Source organism: Saccoglossus kowalevskii, chromosome 11 (genome assembly GCF_978046115.1).
Source record: "Saccoglossus kowalevskii chromosome 11, keSacKowa6.1, whole genome shotgun sequence".
In the NCBI taxonomy this organism is placed as follows: domain Eukaryota; kingdom Metazoa; phylum Hemichordata; class Enteropneusta; family Harrimaniidae; genus Saccoglossus; species Saccoglossus kowalevskii.
This window is the reverse complement of record NC_140651.1, coordinates 37367764-37390471: the sequence shown is the minus strand read 5'-3', so window position 1 is coordinate 37390471 and position 22708 is coordinate 37367764. Positions and strand designations below refer to the sequence as shown.

Here is a 22708-nt window from a genome sequence, read left to right as displayed (position 1 = left end):
TGGTAAGTGAGCTGATCTACTCACAGCTAGGTGCACGTATGGTAAGTGAGCTGATCTACTCACAGCTAGGTGCACTGATCCACTAACAGCTAGGTGCATGTATGGTAAGTGAGCTGATCTACTAGATGCATGTATGGTAAGTGAGCTGATCTACTCACAGCTAGATGCACGTATGGTAAGTGCACTGATCCACTAACAGCTAGGTGCATGTATGGTAAGTGAGCTGATCTACTAGATGCATGTATGGTAAGTGAGCTGATCTACTCACAGCTAGATGCACGTATGGTAAGTGAGCTGATCTACTCACAGCTAGATGCACGTATGGTAAGTGAGCTGATCTACTCACAGCTAGGTGCACTGATCCACTAACAGCTAGGTGCATGTATGGTAAGTGAGCTGATCTACTCACAGCTAGATGCACGTATGGTAAGTGAGCTGATCTACTCACAGCTAGGTGCACTGATCCACTAACAGCTAGGTGCATGTATGGTAAGTGAGCTGATCTACTAGATGCATGTATGGTAAGTGAGCTGATCTACTCACAGCTAGGTGCACGTATGGTAAGTGAGCTGATCCAGTCACAGCTAGGTGCACGTATGGTAAGTGAGCTAATCTACTCACAGCTAGATGCACGTATGGTAAGTGAGCTGATCTACTCACAGCTAGATGCATGTATGGTAAGGGAGCTGATCTACTAGATGCATGTATGGTAAGTAAGCTGATCTACTCACAGCTCGATGCATGTATGGTAAGCAGATTTATCACTTTATTTGCATATTGTCACAGTCATTTGTAGGCTGAAGTCAAATAGTTGTGAGAGGTATTTGTACATTTAACCAATGTCAATACAGCTAAATAGGTTTATTTAGCTGACTTTCAGCCAATTGTTCAATTCATAAGTGTAATACTAATACTTCAGACCAATATCTTAGTTGCATTTTATTATCCTTGTAGGGTTTCTATAAAAGTCTTAGTGAAGTAAAGCCTGGTGTAGAATATGTTATAAAAACTGGAAGACAAATAGTGGACAAGAAACAGGTCGAAAATCCTCAAGACTTAACAGAAAAGTTGAATACATTAAAGCAGCAATATAATATTCTTGGCAAAAAAGTGACAGATGGTAAAATGAGCTTGGAAAAAGGTTTAAAATTGTCAAGAAGCTTTAAAAAAGAGATGGTTTCACTTAATGATTGGTTAAAGAAAACAGAAGTAATATTAGACAGTAAAGATATAGATGGGAAAATGCCAGATAATTTAGAAGCTGAATTGAAATGGAGCCAGGTAAGAACTTGTTTACTGTACAGGTAAATGCTCTATGACGTCAAAAACAGCATTGTTTATATTGCTACTATGTATTCATTGATTTCTCAATGCATTAATACGAATCCCTGGGTCATATTTGAGAGGTCAGTGAAGTTTGAGTTTATTTAACTGCTAATGAATGTTGTGGTATATAATGTAGGTAAATTAGCCTCTAAGTGGAAATGAGTGTCTCAGTTTTGAGTATGCTCAGTTAGGACCTAAGTGAAAGTTGTGGTTATGCATCATTTGATCCAAAGTATCAGTTGTGCAATATATGACCACTTTATATTGAACATTTTCTACTATGCTGTTGATAAAGAGCCATTGCTCAAAATGTCTTAGGACAACTATTACAAAATGTTATATATTATAAACCAAAATAGATATGTAATTCATTCTATAAGGTTGTAATAAAGAATTATCTTATCTTATCTTATATCATATCCAGCACTGCTAGAGTGCAACACAAATGCCAACAAACTCGCATAATAAACTTAGAAACCGATTTTTCTGTGATGCTAGATAACATTAATATGAAAAATTATAAACAAATAGTATATATGGCAAGAATATTTCACAAAACCACCAATTAACAATAAGGTAATTTCACCTTGCTTGAATCATCATTACATGTTGATGTGGTTGTCCAGCTTATTCTTTTAATTTGTGGTTACAATAACTTCAACAAACTTAGATATTTTATTAAAGATTACCTCAATGCGGCCTTAATTTATAGTTGTCTATATTCTAAACTGTATTTTAAATAATATTGCAGTGGTTTAATTTTGTTTTAATTACCTTGCCCGTACCATCAAAGATGGAAGGGAAAGGTATATTAAGGGAAAAATGTTGTCCGGCGTTGTCGTTGTTGTTGTCGTCGTCGTTAATAAAAATTTTAATTTTTAAAAGAAAATTTTTTAAAACATTTTAAAAAGAAAATTATTCTAAAATATATGTATTCTGTATTTGACAAACAGTTCATTCGACAAATGAAAACTCACAGGAATATGTTTCAGCTATTAGAACAGAATGATAGAGTTTTTATAATACTAGTTTAAAAACGCACTTCAAAGATTGCAGTGTTTGAAGATGTAGATTCTCAGGAGGCAACAGTACTGTTGACTTCTCCCTCCACTGGACACCAACTAACTATTTAAGTTGATTTGCATACAAAGCAGAGCAGAGCTTGCAACATGATAGCTATTCATAAAGGGTGTTTTTTTTTACTTTTCATATAATACAGTAGTCACACAATGAGGCAGTTCATATTTGTCTCAGTGAATCATTAATTTTTGACAGACACCTGTACAAAATACTTGGACTAAAGCCAGCTAAAATTTTCTGTTATCTTGCATGTTTTATGAATCTATTCACATCTAAATGCAGCACTTTGTTTTTTCAATGAGACATTTGTTTTTATACTAAAATATCTGAATTACTTTGAAGAAAGCTGGAAATTATGTCCCTTAAAATAATTAAACAAATAAGGCATCAATGTTTTTGTAAGATATTTACATCTTTTAAGGACATTCGGTAGACTGATTCCCCACTGTTGGTTCAACCCCAAAACTTGTTTGTATTCAAAATTAATTATGACAATGCATATTTATATTGAAACAAACTATGATAAAGGGAATTATATTATATAACAAGGGGCAAGGTCACCAGAGTTCAACTATGTTTATAATTGTAGCTTGGATAGGCATTTGAAATGCTTACAATTAAACACCATGGAGGTCATTCATGGAGGAGAATAAATAACGAACGAACATATTTAACATCCGGGTACTTTTCAAAGCTATGGCATTTTAGTGTCTGATCACATTCGTATACGCAATTGTACATATAGACATTCATGCTGCCCAGCATTGTGTACTACTAGTATAAACTTTTTAGAACGTGGGTTATCACATTATGCATTTGAACCACAGTATTCTGACAGTGGAAGCCTAATTGCGTTAAAGTACCGTACTTCTTGATCATAAGTCTCTCTCGAGATAAGCCCATACCTCTATTTTTAGACATTTATCGAGTTGAGGGCATTCACGATCATAAGCTCAGCGTGTTTTTACCGGTCGTCAATGATATTCTTCAAAATATGTGTGTAAAAAGTGTGTTTCATTTCATAATAATTGTGATTGGTAAGATTGTTTGGTTCGTGCTTTTATGAAAACACTTGCATTAATTTCAGAGTGCTTGACAAATGTACACAATGTGGTTCACATCTTTTCTATTCTGTCATTTACTTGCCATGTTGTTGCAATACTGAAGTAATCCATATTTATTTGAGTAGTAGCTTTTGAAAGCTGAAAATGTGATCGTTGAGTAGTGTACCTGATTATTGGACATGGTTTTACTTTAATAATCGTTTACTTTGAGACTATCATGAAAGGGGTGTGAACGATGTGACATGTTGGCGACCGTGAAAAATGTTTAAATACTTCCTTCACGCTCAGTTTACCCACTGTTGATATTAACCATGGTTTACCTTTTGGAAATTGTGAATCACCTGTTTTTTTTCCACAAAATCAGTGCAACAGATCACATTTTAACATATCGGTATTTCACTTCCACATTGCGTTAAAAAAAATCGTCAATAATCGGAATATTTCGTCATTGCGACACAGCATTTTGATTGGTTAATGAAAGACATGACCTGTTAGGTCAAAGGAAGTTGTTTCAGGTCAAATCGTGCTGAAAAACTTCATGGTGAAAATTGTTTATACCTCCTGCGGGCGTTTCCTTTATGGCAAGATGGTGCGGACAGAAGTCCTTCATAGTTTTATGGTTTCTCATATTTAAATCATCATAACTCTGAAGATAATAATTTTTTTTAGCTCCGCTGTCGACTTTGTCGAGCGGAGCTTATCATATTAGTGATTGTCCGTCGTCGTCTTCGTCCGTCGTCGTCCGTGTCAATGTTTTACTTTTTCGACTTCTTCTTGAAAACTACAAGCCTGAATGCTTTGATACTTGGTGTATATGTACCTTGGGTGGACCTCTCTTAGGTTTGTTCATTTCATGTTGATATCTTCAATTCTCTAATTTTGGTGAATATTTTTGTCATTTTTGGTAAAAAGTGATATTTTCGACTTCTTGTTAAAAACCGCAAGTATAATTACTTTGATATTACATATATAGGTACTACATGTGAATCTCTCTCAGATTTGTTCATTTTGTAATGATATCCTTAGTTCTCTAATTTTGGTGAATATTTTTGTCATTTTTGGTAAAAAGTGATATTTTCGACTTCTTGTTAAAAACCGCAAGTGCAATTGCTTTGATATTACATATATAGGTACTACATGTGGACCTCTCTCAGATTTGTTCATTTTGTAATGATATCTTTAATTCTCTAATTTTGGTGAATATTTTTGTCATTTTTGGTAAAAAGTGATATTTTTGACTTCTTGTTAAAAACCGCAAGTGCAATTGCTTTGATATTACATATATAGGTACTACATGTGGACCTCTCTCAGAATTGTTCATTTTGTAATGATATCTTTAATTCTCTAATTTTGGTGAATATTTTTATCATTTTTGGTAAAAAGTGATATTTTCGACTTCTTGTTAAAAACCGCAAGTCCAATTGCTTTGATACTACATATATAGGTACTACATGTAGACCTCTCTCAGATTTGTTCATTTTGTGATGATATCTTCAATTCTCTAGTTTTGGTGAATATTTTTGTAATTTTTGGTAAAAAGTGATATTTTCGACTTCTTGTTAAAAACCACAAGTCCGATTGCTTTGATATTACATATATAGGTACTACATGTGGACCTCTCTCAGATTTGTTCATTTTGTGATGATGTCTTCAATTCTCTAATTTTCGTGAATATTTTTGTAATTTTTAGTAAAAAGTGATATTTTCGACTTCTTGTTAAAAACCAATAGTTCAATTGCTTTGATATTACATATTTAGATACCGGTACTACATGTAGACCTTTCTCAGATTTGTTCATTTCGTGATGATATCTTGGATTCTATAATTTTGGTGAATATTTTTGTCATATTTGGTAAAAAGTGATATTTTGGACTTCTTGTTAAAAACCAAAAGTTCGATTGCTTTGATATTACATATATAGATACTACATGTAGACCTTTCTCAGATTTGTTCATTTCGTGATGATATCTTCAATTCTCTAATTTTGGTGAATATTTTAGTCATTTTTGGTAGAAAGTGATATTTTCGACTTCTTGTTAAAAACTGTAAGTCCGATTGCTTTGATACTATACATATTGTTCATTTTCTGATGATGTCTTCAGTTCTTTAATTGAAATGTGCATTTCTAACAGCGGAGCTATCTCAGCCGATAGGCTGCTTGTTTTAATTTATAATCAGTATATATAATTAAAGAAATACAAACACCAAATTAGGCTCTATTTAGTTCCCTTTAAGCAATTTGTGCTCTTGGCAAAATCAATTTCAGCATCAGTTGTATTATTTATTTTTCAGGATATTGGTAAAATGTTATATAATAAATTTTTATTTTTCTTAGCTTCACTGTTGACTTTGTTGAGTGGAGCTTATCATATGAATGATTGTCTGGTGTCATCGTTTGTGTCAACTTTTTACTCTTTTGACTTCTTGAAAACTACAAATATGATTGCTCTGATACTTGGTGTATATGTATCTCGCGTAGATCTCACTTAGATCTCATGATGATATCTTTAATTCTCTAATTTTCACCCTCTTCTTGAAAACCACAAGCCTGATTACTATTATATTATACAAATAGGTACCTCAGGTGGACCTCTCTCAGATTGTTGATTTCATGATAAAATCTTTAATTCTATAATTTAGATGAATATTTTTGTCATGTTTGGTAAAAATTGATATTTTTGATTTCTTGTTGAAAGCCATAAAGCTGATTACTTTGATACTACATATATAGGTACTACATGTGGACCTCTCTCAGATTTGTTCATTTTGTAATGATATCTTTAATTCTCTAATTTTGGTGAATATTTTTGTCATTTTTGGTAAAAAGTGATATTTTCAACTTCTTGTTAAAAACCACAAGTCCAATTGCTTTGATATTACATATTATAGGTACTACATGTGGACCTCTCTCAGATTTGTTCATTTCATGATGATATCTTCAATTCTCTAATTTTGATCAATATTTTTGTAATTTTTAGTAAAAAGTGATATTTTCCACTTCTTGTTGAAAACCGCAAGTCTGATTGTTTTGATACTATACATATTGTTCATTTTCTAATGATATCTTCTGTTCTTTAATTGAAATGTGCATTGCTAACAGCGGAGCTATCTCAGCCGACAGGCTGCTTGTTCTTGATTTTTTCTTATTACTGAATATATGTAATATCCTGGTATATTTAGTGAGTTGTGTGATTCATTGTTTAGTCATGTCTCACCTAGTCCAATTATGTCATGGTTAATTATATTGTTTATAAAGTTTTCATCATCCAATTTGTTGTTCACTTTTTGTATATTCCAGTATAATAAGGATAGTGCTCTCTTTTGGGCACTATTTATTTTTATTTGTTTTTCTTGATACATTAATAGTTATTGGCATTTTGTTTTTTGACTATCATATATTCTCCAATTTGGTTGAAAGGGAAATCCAGGAAATGGTGTTTTACTGGTAAAGAATTGGTATAGGTTATTTGGGAAGTACCCAAACTGATTTCTGGTATTGGTGTATCTCTGAGTTGTCTTCCATTTATTTCTAGCCCAGTCAGCTTTTTTGTTGGTGTGTTTTTGTCTTTTTACTCCCATGAGTGGTCCAATCTTGTCTTTGATATTATTTACTAGTATCACAGTCCCTCGATGATTTAGATGTACAATGTCTGTCAGGTGAGTTATATAACTGTTATTATTATTATCAATGTAGATGTGACCTTCTTTATTACTTAGTAACTTCAGCTTATCGTTGAGTGTCTATATTCTTATTTTTTTATTTATTTATTTCACCAGTATAAAAACAAAATATTTACATGTTCATGTACGGGACAAAATTGTATAATACTGGTGAGGACCAAGGAAATAGTCCATTTGGACTAGTCTAGTCCATGGCCCTTAATATTAAATAATAAATTAAGTCGTCATAAAAGTCACAGTAAACAAACAAAAGTAATGAATTAAATAAATGAGATCAACCAGTAAATAGTATAATCAATCATCACAATGAATGAATGAATGAATGAATGATATTAAAATTATTTAATAAGAGTATTCAAATTTGCATACTTTTAAAATGAATATGCTCTATGTACATAGATAAATATCACTCACTGAGAAGCATTTTTTCAGCTCTTGTTTGAAAATGCTTCTACTGCCCATGCTTTTTAGGGTTGGGGGGGGGGGGCATAGTTCAGATGTTTAATAGTGGCGTATTGAAAATTATGTTGTGTAATGGTTAAACACATGTAAGGGACAGTGAAGTTACCAGTGGCACCAGATGTGGTTGGATAGGGATGGATGTGCTGGGGGAAATAATCGCTGACACCATGGACAAATTGATTCGTTTTGAGGTCAAAAAAGAAAGACATGTCTGAAATTTAGCTCGTTTGTTAATATCAAGAATACCAAGTTTACGAAAAAGAAGTGCAGAGGGTGCGTAGTCCGTATGACTTTCTTTTGCAGTCGTAGTAAAGGGTCAAGATGGGTAGAATATGTGTTGCCCCAGAGCTCAATACAGTAGGATAGATGAGGTAGTATAAGAGTGTTGTATAAAAGAATAAGGACAAAGCGTGGAACATAGTGTTGAATACGGGCTATAACACCAATCTTCGGGCTTATTGTTTTAATGATCTTTTTAATGCGATTTTTCCAAGTCAGAGTGCAGTCAATTGTCACACCAAGATATGTTGCTATAGCAACGCCCTCTATCTGGGCATTATTTTGAAAGTGCCATCTATTGCTATTTTTTGTGTGCTGTTTTAAGAAACATGTAATTAGTTTTTTGACTCCCGTGTGCGAAGCACAAAAAGGGAGTCTTTGCAGTTAGTGTGTCTGTATGTATGTGTGTGTGTGTATGTTTGTCCGTCTGTTCCACTGATATCTCAAAAACCATACATCAGTTTTTGATGAAACTTCGTGCATAGATGCTCTGGGCCAATGCGCAGGTTTGATTAGGTTTTGGTAAAAATCCATGCATATTAATTACCTAATTTGCATGATAATTAGCTGATTTTTAGCTGTTTCATGACTGTTCCACTGATATCTAAAGAACCACTCAATGGATTTTGATGAAACTTGGCACACAGATGCTCCAAACTAATGCGCAGATTTGATTAGTTTTGGGTAAAAATCTGTGCAATATTAATTACCTAATTTGCATAATGATTAATCAATTTTCAGCTTTTCCACTGATATCTCAAGTACTAATCATCACATTTCAATAAAACTTGGTACATAGATGTCATAGGACACTGCACACACCTGAAAGTTTTTAGGGTAATATCAGTAGATATTAATTACCTAATTAGCATAATTAATTAATTTTCAGCTTTTGATATTTCAAGTACTAATCATCACATTTCAATAACACTTGGTACATAGATGTCATAGGACACTGCACAGACCTGATAGTTTTTAGGGTAATATCAGTATATATTAATTAGCTAATTTGCATAATTAATTAATTTTCAGCTTTTGTTAGCTCCGCTGTCGACTTTGTCGAGCGGAGCTTATCATATGAATGATCGTCCGTCGTCTCCGTCGTCGTCGTCCGTGTCAATGTTTTACTTTTTCGACTTCTTCTTGAAAACTACAAGCCTGAATGCTTTGATACTTGGTGTATATGTACCTTGGGTAGACCTCTCTTAGGTTTGTTCATTTCATGTTGATATCTTCAATTCTCTAATTTTGGTGAATATTTTTGTCATTTTTGGTAAAAAGTGATATTTTCGACTTCTTGTTAAAAACCGCAAGTGCAAATGCTTTGATAATACATATATAGGTACTACATGTGGACCTCTCTCAGATTTGTTCATTTTGTAATGATATCTTTAATTCTCTAATTTTGGTGAATATTTTTGTCATTTTTGGTAAAAAGTGATATTTTCGACTTCTTGTTAAAAACCGCAAGTCCAATTGCTTTGATACTACATATATAGGTACTACATGTGGACCTCTCTCAGATTTGTTCATTTCGTAATGATATCTTCAATTCCCTAATTTTGGTGAATGTTTTTGTCATTTTTGATAAAAAGTGATATTTTCGACTTCTTGTTAAAAACCGCAAGTCAGATTGCTTTGATACTGTACATATTGTTCATTCTCTAATGATATCTTCTGTTCTTTAATTGAAATGTGCATTGCTAACAGCGGAGCTATCTCAGCTGATAGGCTGCTTGTTTTGTCATTTTTGGTGAAAAGGCATATTTTTGACTTCTTGTTGATTGCTTTAACATTACAGATATGGGCACCCCAGGTGAACCTTTTTCAGATTAGTTCATTTTTTGATGATATCTTTAATTCTCAAATTTTTGGTAAAAAGTGATATTTTTGATTTCTTGAAAACTGCAAGTTTGATGGTTTTGATGTTATACATATATTATACAAATAGGTACCTCATGTGAACCGATCTCAGATTTGTTCATTTTGTGATATTTTCAATTCTCTAATTGAAATATACATTGGTAACAGCAGAGCTATCTAAGCTGAGAGAATGCTTGTTATTTCTGATTACAATAGCTCAAACAATTTTGATCTGATTATCTTCAAAATTAGGAATTTTACTAATCATAATGAAATGCTCACCAAGTTCAATGTTAATAATTATTCTCCAAGGTCTGTTATCAGATATTGTCATTACCCGCTATGTTAATTTCATAATGATCAGTATAAATCATTTTTCACCTCAAAATGCTGGCCAATATTTTTAGTGCCAGTGTGACAAAGTGTGTCCATCGTAATTTGTTGGACATGCGTAGACTGTATTATTGGTATCCCATGTGACCCATCTATCTCATTACAGTATTATATCAATTCATTATTATTATTGAATCTAATTACTGGACAAAACATTTTTTTTCTGTTTTAGGATTTGCAACAAGAAATTACAAAGCATCAGAAACAAATTGATACTATTAAGAAGACGGGAAATGATTTGATATCTCTTGGTGAGAGTGGTAACCTAGCAACCGTAGATGAAGACATTACATCAGTCTGTAATAAATGGAATATAGTGTGTTCTAAGGCTTCTGAAAAACGTCTTGAACTGCAGGTATACATTTGAATACTATCTGTCAACATTTTGAATAACTCGTTGTGCTAGGATCTGAATGAATTTTTAAAGTAAAAATCAGTGATTACAAACACATTAGATGGCATAAATGGTGCATCATTTGTTGTCAGAAAGCAAAATGTCTGTCAAAACACAATCAGTTGCAGCAATGTTTTATTGCCAAATAAACATGAATACGACCAAGTTATTGTAGAAGATTTAGTGCATGAATTGGTGAAGTTGTTAAAACTGCTTGTTATACCATTTAAAAACATCAGTGAAATCAATGCCAATGGTAGTTCACTACAGGTCAAAGGGCGGATTGCAACATTTGTACATAATAGACACAATTTTAGAAGCCAAAAATCTGCTAAATAATTAGGTGGTAAATTTTTTAGAGTAAGCAAAATGTTATGATATTTTAAAACAATACTTTTTCATCAAAAATTTAAAATAAAAGCATTTCAGTACAAATGAACTAAACAACACTTCATGTGTATCAGATTCATTCATTTATGATCAACTTGGCGTGTCATCAATGAGTTGTCATCAATGAGTTGTCATCAATGAGTTGTCATCAATGAGTTGTCATCAATGAGTTGTCATCAATGAGTTGTCATCAATGAGTTGTCATCTATGAGTTGTCATCAATGAGTTGTCATCAATGAGTTGTCATCTATGAGTTGTCATCTATGAGTTGTCATCAATGAGTTGTCATCTATGAGTTGTCATCAATGAGTTGTCATCAATGAGTTGTCATCTAAGAGTTGTCATCTATGAGTTGTCATCTATGAGTTGTCATCAATGAGTTGTCATCAATGAGTTGTCATCAATGAGTTGTCATCAATGAGTTGTCATCAATGAGTTGTCATCTATGAGTTGTCATCAATGAGTTGTCATCAATGAGTTGTCATCTATGAGTTGTCATCTATGAGTTGTCATCAATGAGTTGTCATCTATGAGTTGTCATCAATGAGTTGTCATCAATGAGTTGTCATCTAAGAGTTGTCATCTATGAGTTGTCATCTATGAGTTGTCATCAATGAGTTGTCATCAATGAGTTGTCATCAATGAGTTGTCATCAATGAGTTGTCATCTATGAGTTGTCATCTATGAGTTGTCATCTATGAGTTGTCATCTATGAGTTGTCATCAATGAGTTGTCATCTATGAGTTGTCATCTATGAGTTGTCATCAATGAGTTGTCATCAATGAGTTGTCATCTATGAGTTGTCATCTATGAGTTGTCATCAATGAGTTGTCATCAATGAGTTGTCATCAATGAGTTGTCATCTATGAGTTGTCATCTATGAGTTGTCATCTATGAGTTGTCATCTATGAGTTGTCATCTATGAGTTGTCATCAATGAGTTGTCATCTATGAGTTGTCATCAATGAGTTGTCATCTATGAGTTGTCATCTATGAGTTGTCATCTATGAGTTGTCATCTATGAGTTGTCATCAATGAGTTGTCATCTATGAGTTGTCATCAATGAGTTGTCATCTATGAGTTGTCATCAATGAGTTGTCATCTATGAGTTGTCATCAATGAGTTGTCATCAATGAGTTGTCATCTATGAGTTGTCATCTATGAGTTGTCATCTATGAGTTGTCATCAATGAGTTGTCATCTATGAGTTGTCATCAATGAGTTGTCATCAATGAGTTGTCATCTATGAGTTGTCATCTATGAGTTGTCATCAATGAGTTGTCATCAATGAGTTGTCATCAATGAGTTGTCATCTATGAGTTGTCATCTATGAGTTGTCATCTATGAGTTGTCATCTATGAGTTGTCATCTATGAGTTGTCATCAATGAGTTGTCATCTATGAGTTGTCATCTATGAGTTGTCATCTATGAGTTGTCATCAATGAGTTGTCATCTATGAGTTGTCATCAATGAGTTGTCATCTATGAGTTGTCATCAATGAGTTGTCATCTATGAGTTGTCATCTATGAGTTGTCATCAATGAGTTGTCATCTATGAGTTGTCATCAATGAGTTGTCATCAATGAGTTGTCATCTATGAGTTGTCATCAATGAGTTGTCATCAATGAGTTGTCATCAATGAGTTGTCATCTATGAGTTGTCATCTATGAGTTGTCATCTATGAGTTGTCATCTATGAGTTGTCATCTATGAGTTGTCATCTATGAGTTGTCATCAATGAGTTGTCATCTATGAGTTGTCATCTATGAGTTGTCATCTATGAGTTGTCATCTATGAGTTGTCATCAATGAGTTGTCATCTATGAGTTGTCATCAATGAGTTGTCATCTATGAGTTGTCATCTATGAGTTGTCATCAATGAGTTGTCATCAATGAGTTGTCATCAATGAGTTGTCATCTATGAGTTGTCATCTATGAGTTGTCATCTATGAGTTGTCATCAATGAGTTGTCATCTATGAGTTGTCATCTATGAGTTGTCATCTATGAGTTGTCATCAATGAGTTGTCATCTATGAGTTGTCATCTATGAGTTGTCATCTATGAGTTGTCATCTATGAGTTGTCATCTATGAGTTGTCATCAATGAGTTGTCATCTATGAGTTGTCATCAATGAGTTGTCATCTATGAGTTGTCATCTATGAGTTGTCATCTATGAGTTGTCATCAATGAGTTGTCATCTATGAGTTGTCATCTATGAGTTGTCATCAATGAGTTGTCATCTATGAGTTGTCATCTATGAGTTGTCATCTATGAGTTGTCATCAATGAGTTGTCATCTATGAGTTGTCATCAATGAGTTGTCATCTATGAGTTGTCATCTATGAGTTGTCATCTATGAGTTGTCATCAATGAGTTGTCATCTATGAGTTGTCATCAATGAGTTGTCATCTATGAGTTGTCATCTATGAGTTGTCATCAATGAGTTGTCATCAATGAGTTGTCATCAATGAGTTGTCATCTATGAGTTGTCATCTATGAGTTGTCATCTATGAGTTGTCATCAATGAGTTGTCATCTATGAGTTGTCATCTATGAGTTGTCATCTATGAGTTGTCATCAATGAGTTGTCATCTATGAGTTGTCATCTATGAGTTGTCATCTATGAGTTGTCATCTATGAGTTGTCATCTATGAGTTGTCATCAATGAGTTGTCATCTATGAGTTGTCATCAATGAGTTGTCATCTATGAGTTGTCATCTATGAGTTGTCATCTATGAGTTGTCATCAATGAGTTGTCATCTATGAGTTGTCATCAATGAGTTGTCATCTATGAGTTGTCATCAATGAGTTGTCATCTATGAGTTGTCATCAATGAGTTGTCATCTATGAGTTGTCATCTATGAGTTGTCATCTATGAGTTGTCATCTATGAGTTGTCATCAATGAGTTGTCATCTATGAGTTGTCATCAATGAGTTGTCATCAATGAGTTGTCATCTATGAGTTGTCATCAATGAGTTGTCATCAATGAGTTGTCATCAATGAGTTGTCATCAATGAGTTGTCATCTATGAGTTGTCATCTATGAGTTGTCATCTATGAGTTGTCATCTATGAGTTGTCATCAATGAGTTGTCATCTATGAGTTGTCATCAATGAGTTGTCATCAATGAGTTGTCATCTATGAGTTGTCATCTATGAGTTGTCATCTATGAGTTGTCATCTATGAGTTGTCATCAATGAGTTGTCATCTATGAGTTGTCATCAATGAGTTGTCATCAATGAGTTGTCATCTATGAGTTGTCATCTATGAGTTGTCATCTATGAGTTGTCATCTATGAGTTGTCATCTATGAGTTGTCATCTATGAGTTGTCATCTATGAGTTGTCATCAATGAGTTGTCATCAATGAGTTGTCATCAATGAGTTGTCATCTATGAGTTGTCATCTATGAGTTGTCATCTATGAGTTGTCATCTATGAGTTGTCATCTATGAGTTGTCATCAATGAGTTGTCATCTATGAGTTGTCATCAATGAGTTGTCATCTATGAGTTGTCATCTATGAGTTGTCATCTATGAGTTGTCATCAATGAGTTGTCATCAATGAGTTGTCATCAATGAGTTGTCATCAATGAGTTGTCATCAATGAGTTGTCATCAATGAGTTGTCATCTATGAGTTGTCATCTATGAGTTGTCATCTATGAGTTGTCATCAATGAGTTGTCATCTATGAGTTGTCATCTATGAGTTGTCATCAATGAGTTGTCATCTATGAGTTGTCATCTATGAGTTGTCATCAATGAGTTGTCATCTATGAGTTGTCATCTATGAGTTGTCATCTATGAGTTGTCATCAATGAGTTGTCATCTATGAGTTGTCATCAATGAGTTGTCATCTATGAGTTGTCATCTATGAGTTGTCATCTATGAGTTGTCATCTATGAGTTGTCATCAATGAGTTGTCATCTATGAGTTGTCATCAATGAGTTGTCATCTATGAGTTGTCATCTATGAGTTGTCATCTATGAGTTCAGTATAGAACAAGACGTACATTCATGTTTCTGTGCCACAGAGTTCTAGCCCAGTTGCTGTTTGAACTTAAACAAGTCAAATTAGGTGATATCACTATCATAATAAGAATAAAGAACTTCCCACATTGCAATATTGGATTCAGCATTGAGTCTATGCTTTGACAAAGGATGTAATTAATGATATCTGCTACTCTGATAAACCTTTCATTTGTCTTGTGGCTGTTAATTATTTACAGGAATACTCTAAACAAATAGAACTGTTTCGTGGTCGTCTTAGTGAATTGAATGCATGGATGGGTCAGGCAGAGAATATCCTGGAAGCCTCCGATAAATTATCTAAAGAAGACCAAGTCAGTGAGCATCAAGTAGAAACTTATAAGGTTAGTATATCTGTCATAGCATCAAGTAGAAACTTATAAGGTTAGTATATCTGTCATAGCATGAAGTAGAAACTTATAAGGTTAGTATATCTGTCATAGCATCAAGTAGAAACTTATAAGGTTAGTATATCTGTCATAGCATCAAGTAGAAACTTATAAGGTTAGTATATCTGTCATAGCATCAAGTAGAAACTTATAAGGTTAGTATATCTGTCATAGCATCAAGTAGAAACTTATAAGGTTAGTATATCTGTCATAGCATGAAGTAGAAACTTATAAGGTTAGTATACCTGTCATAGCATCAAGTAGAAACTTATAAGGTTAGTATATCTGTCATAGCATCAAGTAGAAACTTATAAGGTTAGTATATCTGTCATAGCATCAAGTAGAAACTTATAAGGTTAGTATATCTGTCATAGCATCAAGTAGAAACTTATAAGGTTAGTATATCTGTCATAGCATCAAGTAGAAACTTATAAGGTTAGTATATCTGTCATAGCATCAAGTAGAAACTTATAAGGTTAGTATATCTGTCATAGCATCAAGTAGAAACTTATAAGGTTAGTATATCTGTCATAGCAGGTGTTTGTGTGTAATCTAATACACTGTATAGAAAATTGTAGTAGGTGATAATAGTCAATAAAACCAGACATTTGGGACAAAGTATTTTTTCTCAATGATAAATATGAATAGGTGAGAGATTATAGAAAAATAGAACAAAATACACATAATTACTAGAATAATAGAATATTACAAGTGTGTCAAATTATTGGAAACGACATAATCACTTTAATCATGCCATTATTAAAAGTTCCATAGTTCCAAATCTGAAAATAACTTGTTCTTCTAAGTTGATTGTTGCAATACACACAACATACATCCATGAAATGGACATATCTGAAATGCTATGCCCACTAGAAATAAAGTGCAGTGACACTGGACAAAAATGTTTCTCTTGCCTATTTTACTGCAGTTGACATACTGTAGTATCAATTAAATGTTTTCTGCTTTTACTACATGCCATACAGTAAACCACATTATTAGTGATATAGCCTATCATATTTTTCACTGCAACTGTACATTAAGGACCAAAAATAGGTTGAGTATCTATAATGAACAGGCATGTGGTCCTCTGAGTTACCCTGTCCCTGTCCCTGTCCCTGTCCCTGTCCCTGTCCCTGTCCCTGTCCCTGTCCCTGTCCCTGTCCCCTAAATCACATCACCAGACTGTATGATATTATATTACACTGTATGGTATTGGATTGTTTGTACTTAGTTATATGTATAAATATGTATAACCTGGTTACTTCTAACACTTGTATCCCTTGACTTGATCTAATCCTGTCTAAAAAGAGATTTAATATTTGTAATGTGGAACAAGTATCTCTATTTGTGGAAAACATTCACATTTGTGTTTATTAGATGACATGATTGTACTGTAAGTAACAGTGTGAATCAGTTAGTTTGGTGGAAAATAGACATTGTAATGTGGTCACCATCAACACTGGTAAAGTGTTATTTTGGATATAATAAATAGCCGGGTTGAATCCAAATCATCAAGGCTACATACATGTGTCTACATAAATATCAAGTTTTAAATTAATTACACTGAAATTATTAATTCCTCCTGAAAAGATGTGAATAAACAGTTACATGTATACTTAGTTTGACTAAAGCAACTTTCCATTGCCATGCTCCTTTTCTGTAAGGAAGATCTATTGTCAAATGTAAAAAAGTTACTAGTCAGAACCAACTGTGCAAAACCAAAACAGGATGTTCTAGTACCACTCTTCTAAGTGTGTTGATGTTTTACCCAACATTCTCGGTGATGCCATACATCAATCTGGCATAGACAGAAGCCTTCTCTTGTCTAGGATTAGTAATTGGTAGTGAAAGGTCTTTATATGTTTATATATTTAGCTCCGCTGTCGACTTTGTCGAGCGGAGCTTATCATATGAGTGATTGTCCGTCGTCGTCGTCGTCGTCCGTCGTCCGTGTCAATGTTTTACTTTTTCGACTTCTTCTTGAAAACTACAAGCCTGAATGCTTTGATACTTGGTGTATATGTACCTTGGGTAGACCTCTCTCAGATTTGTTCATTTCATGATGATATCTTCAATTCTCTAATTTTGGTGAATATTTTTGTCATTTTTAGTAAAAAGTGATATTTTCGACTTCTTGTTGAAAACCGCAAGTGCAATTGCTTTGATATTACATATATAGGTACTACATTTGGACCTCTCTCAGATTTGTTCATTTTGTAATGATATCTTTAATTCTCTAATTTTGGTGAATATTTTTGTCATTTTTGGTAAAAAGTGATATTTTCGACTTCTTGTTGAAAACCGCAAGTCCAATTGCTTTGATATTTACATATATAGGTACTACATGTCGACCTCTCTCAGATTTGTTCATTTTGTAATGATATCTTCAATTCTCTAATTTTGGTGAATATTTTTGTAATTTTTGGTAAAAAGTGATATTTTCGACCTCTTGTTGAAAACCGCAAGTCCAATTGCTTTGATATTACATATATAGGTACTACATGTGGACCTCTCTCAGATTTGTTCATTTTGTAATGATATCTTTAATTCTCTAATTTTGGTGAATATTTTTGTAATTTTTGGTAAAAAGTGATATTTTCGACTTCTTGTTGAAAACCGCAAGTCCAATTGCTTTGATATTACATATATAGGTACTACATGTGGACCTCTCTCAGATTTGTTCATTTTGTAATGATATCTTTAATTCTCTAATTTCGGTGAATATTTTTGTAATTTTTGGTAAAAAGTGATATTTTCGACTTCTTGTTGAAAACCGCAAGTCCAATTGCTTTGATATTACATATATAGGTACTACATGTGGACCTCTCTCAGATTTGTTCATTTCATGATGATATCTTTAATTCTCTAATTTTGATGAATATTTTTGTAATTTTTGGTAAAAAGTGATATTTTCGACTTCTTGTTGAAAACCGCAAGTCCAATTGCTTTGATATATTATACATATAGGTACTACATGTGGACCTCTCTCAAATTTGTTCATTTTCTAATGATATCTTCTGTTCTTTAATTGCCATGTGCATTGCTAACAGCGGAGCTATCTCAGCCGACAGGCTGCTTGTTTAATTTAATTCATTGTTTTGTTCAATTTAAGGAAAATGAAAAGGTTATTATAAATTGGGTGTATGTGTGAAATGACCAAAGTGCAGTGGTTGTTTATTGTACCTTCTTATCAATATATAACACTGGATTATTATTATTATTAAATGATAAGTTATAATATGAGGTTATTACGAAGATATCTCAAAGTATTCATGAAGACAGTACAGCGAGAGTATTGACTAGCACGCAGCGAAGGTTGATGTGACGGTGTACTGTTTTAGTGATAATAACCTTATTATTATACATTTTTTCCTCCCAGGGATGCATCACGGGAATGCCAAAATCCAAAATGTTTAGAACAGAATCACCGATCAAACCCTGGTGGCAGCCATGTTTGTTTTTATTATCAGAGGGCATGTATGTGCGTAATCATTCCGTATTTGCAATTTACATTTCCTAATATGGGTGGATGTAAATAACCCTTAAAATACCGCAAAATTACGGCACGCTGTAACTTATGGCGTTACGGTGACAGATGTATAATAATATTTTTTATTAGCTCTGCTGTCGACTTTCTCAAGTGGAGCTCATCATATGAGGGATTGTCTGTCCTCGTCGTTCGTGTCAACTTTTGAGCTCCGCTGTCGAATTTGTCGAGCGGAGCTTATCATATGAGTGATTGTCTGTCATTGTCCAGTGTCCTCCATTGTCAGTGTCAACTTTTGACTTTTTCGATTTCTTGTTGAAAACCGCAAGTTTGATTGCTTTGATATTATTACATATATAGGTACTACATGTAGACCTCTCTCAGATTTGTTCATTTCGTTATGATATCTTTGAATCATTTTTGGTAAAAAGTGATGTTGAAAACAGCAAGTCCGATTGCAGCCAAGAGGCTGCTTGTTTGTAATGTGAGGGCACATATTCTTATGTTATTGTGACTGTGGTATATGATTACACATATTAAGTAGTTCTGAAATTCTGTATTCAGTTCTATGTGTGTGCAATTTATTTTGTGATGTTTACTTTTTTGATTAATATTTTTTAATAATTAGTCTCCGTTCAGGCGCAGCTTGAAAATGGAGCTTTATAATTCAGATTTTGTCAAATGTCCATTTTCCATATTTCATTTTCCTATTTCCGTCTCCATTATTTTCTCAGAAATTCTACAGCAGATATCAGTGAAACTTGGCAGGTTGATGAATATGCACGTAATTTTTTTTCCAGATCTGAAAATCCCAAGTGGGTCTTTTTCACGATTTTCATCAAATATTTGACAGAACGACTGCACATGCTCAGGATAAATTAATAACTGTAAAATACTTTATTTTTGCTTGCAAATTTTTAGCCCCCGCCGGATCTACGATCCGGGCGGGGGGTATAAATTTGGGTCGTGTCTGTGCAATGTGTGTGCACATTTTCATGTTACCAGCTTTTTCTCACACATGTGTGATCCAATTCAGTTCAGAGTTGGTACAGAGACAGAAATTGATGGTGCTATGGTGCACATCAAGTTATTTTTTCGATTCTTCAAAGTTTCACTGTGTTTTTCCTTGATTTTTAACATTTTTCCTTCAAAATCCGACTTTTCCCAAAATTACCCGAGTTTAATCCGAGTTTTGATGACGCTTACGCAGTTCTCGTCTCAGTGGAAATCAGTCAATTTTGTGAGGATATTGTATCCCGGAATTGTATCTTTATTTGCGCAACGCTTCTATGGACAAAATTGTGTCTCGTCAATTTCAAAGGTAAGAAACTGTGCTTGTTATGGTATTTATACACTTTGTATTATCGTTTGTGTCTCGGGTTTGGTGATCGTGAGAAACTATTGCTAACCTGTCGAGAGTTTCGCCAGAAAAACTGCCTTTTTATTATGGTTGTAGGAACTGATTATGTATTGTGTACTAGTAAATTGAAAGTTTACCTCGTGACTTAAGAGGTTTGCAGTGCTCTCACCGGGATTCAAACGTCGTGGTGGTGTCGGCGCAATGCTGCTCTGAGATGCTTGCCAGACTCTGCCTCGCTCAAAATCATTATCGCCATGCTTGATTTCCGCAACATTTACATTTGTTTATGATTTCCACAGCTATTGTTCTATGAGATGCGTCCTCGCTGTTCATAAACAGCCATAAACAAGTTTAGTTGGGTCGGCATGTACTCATTGAAAGTGTTGGTTTATTTACGTAATCCACTGATCACGCAATAGGTGAAGTTAAAAATATGTCGCTACTCAGGAGAGCTTGCCCACAACGCTAAATGTCCCAATATAAACGTACCGGTACGTTTATTTTTTCCACAGAAAAATTCCACCCGGCACATTTTTATTTGGGACGGTACGTTTATTTATTTTTCTAAATCCGATTACAAAAATCATGCCTTTTTCCCCATGAGAAACGAAGCCAAAAGATCGCACTAAAACATCGGTAAATCTGGTCTTTCGTGTTGCTTTCACCATGAGGTCGCTGAACTGTCATATTTAAATGCTTTATGGTAATTTGAGCACATGGGCACCATCCAGCATTTTGATTGGTTGATTAGCGACTTGACCTATCTGGTCAATAAACACGCGTCGTGGGCACGGATAACATGGCGGATATTGTCTCATCGAGCGTTATCATGTAACCGAAAACATTTGCTTACGATAAAACTAAGTTGAATTTTACTTGCATTTCATAACAATTCAACGAATTTAATTTTTGTACGTTAATATAATCACTACTGAGTACTAATCAACAATTACAACACTTCGAAAACAAGTAAGCTACCGTACCGTGCTACCAACAAAAAAATAATGCATAATGAATATAGTGAATATTTTTTTGTTGTCATGTGAACAGTTTTTTTGATTGACTGTAATTTTCCAACATTTCATGACGTCTATTGTAGCACCAAATTATGGCCTTTCACTCCTCCTTGACGTCTATTTAAACGATTATACGGCATCTTGTCGCCAGCCACGAATGTCACAGTAGACGAACTTGATCGATACTGCCGACCATTCCATGCATTTTTTATCGACGCACGACGACACGCAAATCGAGAAAAGTATTGTCCTTGCAACAATTTCGCGCAATACGTCACCACTATACAGTGACTGATTTAATTTTTATTCAACATGAAAACAAACTACAGTGAGTTGTTCTATGGTCGTATAAAAATAAAATAAACTACATTAAGATACAGTAAAGTTAACCAACTAAACAGAATGCTAAATAATATTACAAACACATATAGAATCACAATAAACTTGTACGATCACATTAGAGTCATAACTATGGAAAGAATATTTTTTTATTTGGTGGAGCTGCTCATATATCATCTGCATACATTTTTGTATGTATTGTGCAGTTTCCCAGCCAGTCAGACTCCAGTAGTGATTGGTTTGCTACTTCATTACATCTTGCAGCCTTTCAAACAGTATATTGCTACACATGCATCAATTGTTGTCCATGTATATTCCTAATTGCTCAGTGAAAACTTGCAATTTCTTTCTGGCTGGTATAAATATATTAAGTAATATGTTTTCGTACTGAAAAGACAGTACACAAATATCTTTTTTAATTAAATATAACAGCTAATGGGAGCATATATACTACAACCTCTGCTTACTTTTGACTAAATGTTTTTTTGTTTTTTTCAGGTGCAGAGCCAGAATTTTTTTCTCCGAAAGCAAAGCCACTGAAACTGCATATATTACAAAAGCATACTATTTGCTACATGTCTGACAATTGTATAAAGTTTTGCAGGTCGTCTTTTTTTTTTTTTTGAGAAGTGCTGTCAACCAAAGCATAAATATGTGTTTCTCTGTACATAAAAGTTCAATTTCACACGATTTGTTAATATTAATGTATGATAATAAAAACTTGATAATATTTTTCTGGATTCTTGCACTTTATTTGTATCATTGTCATATGAGAAGTACTCTTGTCCTTATTTAGAGATATTGAAACTAATTCAGGGCCACAAACTACATGTAGATCTGTACATGAAGTACATGGGAAGTAAAGTTGTTGACACATGTAATGTACACCAACGATTGTCATTCATGACCTGTTTGATGGATAAAGTTTTACGACTTGGAGGCCATTTTTTCCCTCAAAAATCTAAAAAAAACAAGCTTTTTCTAGCTGTTAACAGCTTTTTCTCAGATGCGTGTCATCCAGTTTTGTTCAAAGTTGTTTTTTATACTAAAATATCTGAATTACTTTGAAGAAAACTAGAAATTATGTCCCTTAAAATAATTAAACAAATAAGGCACCAATGTTTTTGTAAGATATTTACATCTTTTAAGGACATTCGGTAAACTGATTC

The 22708-nt window shown here is 33.8% G+C and overlaps 1 protein-coding gene across 4 annotated transcripts in view; it reads left to right on the top strand.

Moving 5' to 3' along the window:
- The window catches only part of LOC100378265 (dystrophin-like), a 322146-nt gene that overhangs the window by 183956 nt on the left and 115482 nt on the right, over positions 1-22708 (top strand). For all 4 annotated transcript variants that reach the window (XM_085505169.1, XM_085505170.1, XM_085505172.1 and 1 more), the window contains 3 exons: positions 955-1281; positions 10321-10503; positions 15149-15292. In XM_085505169.1, the coding sequence (XP_085361295.1) occupies positions 955-1281; positions 10321-10503; positions 15149-15292 (654 nt within the window). The remainder of the gene's footprint in view (positions 1-954; positions 1282-10320; positions 10504-15148; positions 15293-22708) is intronic.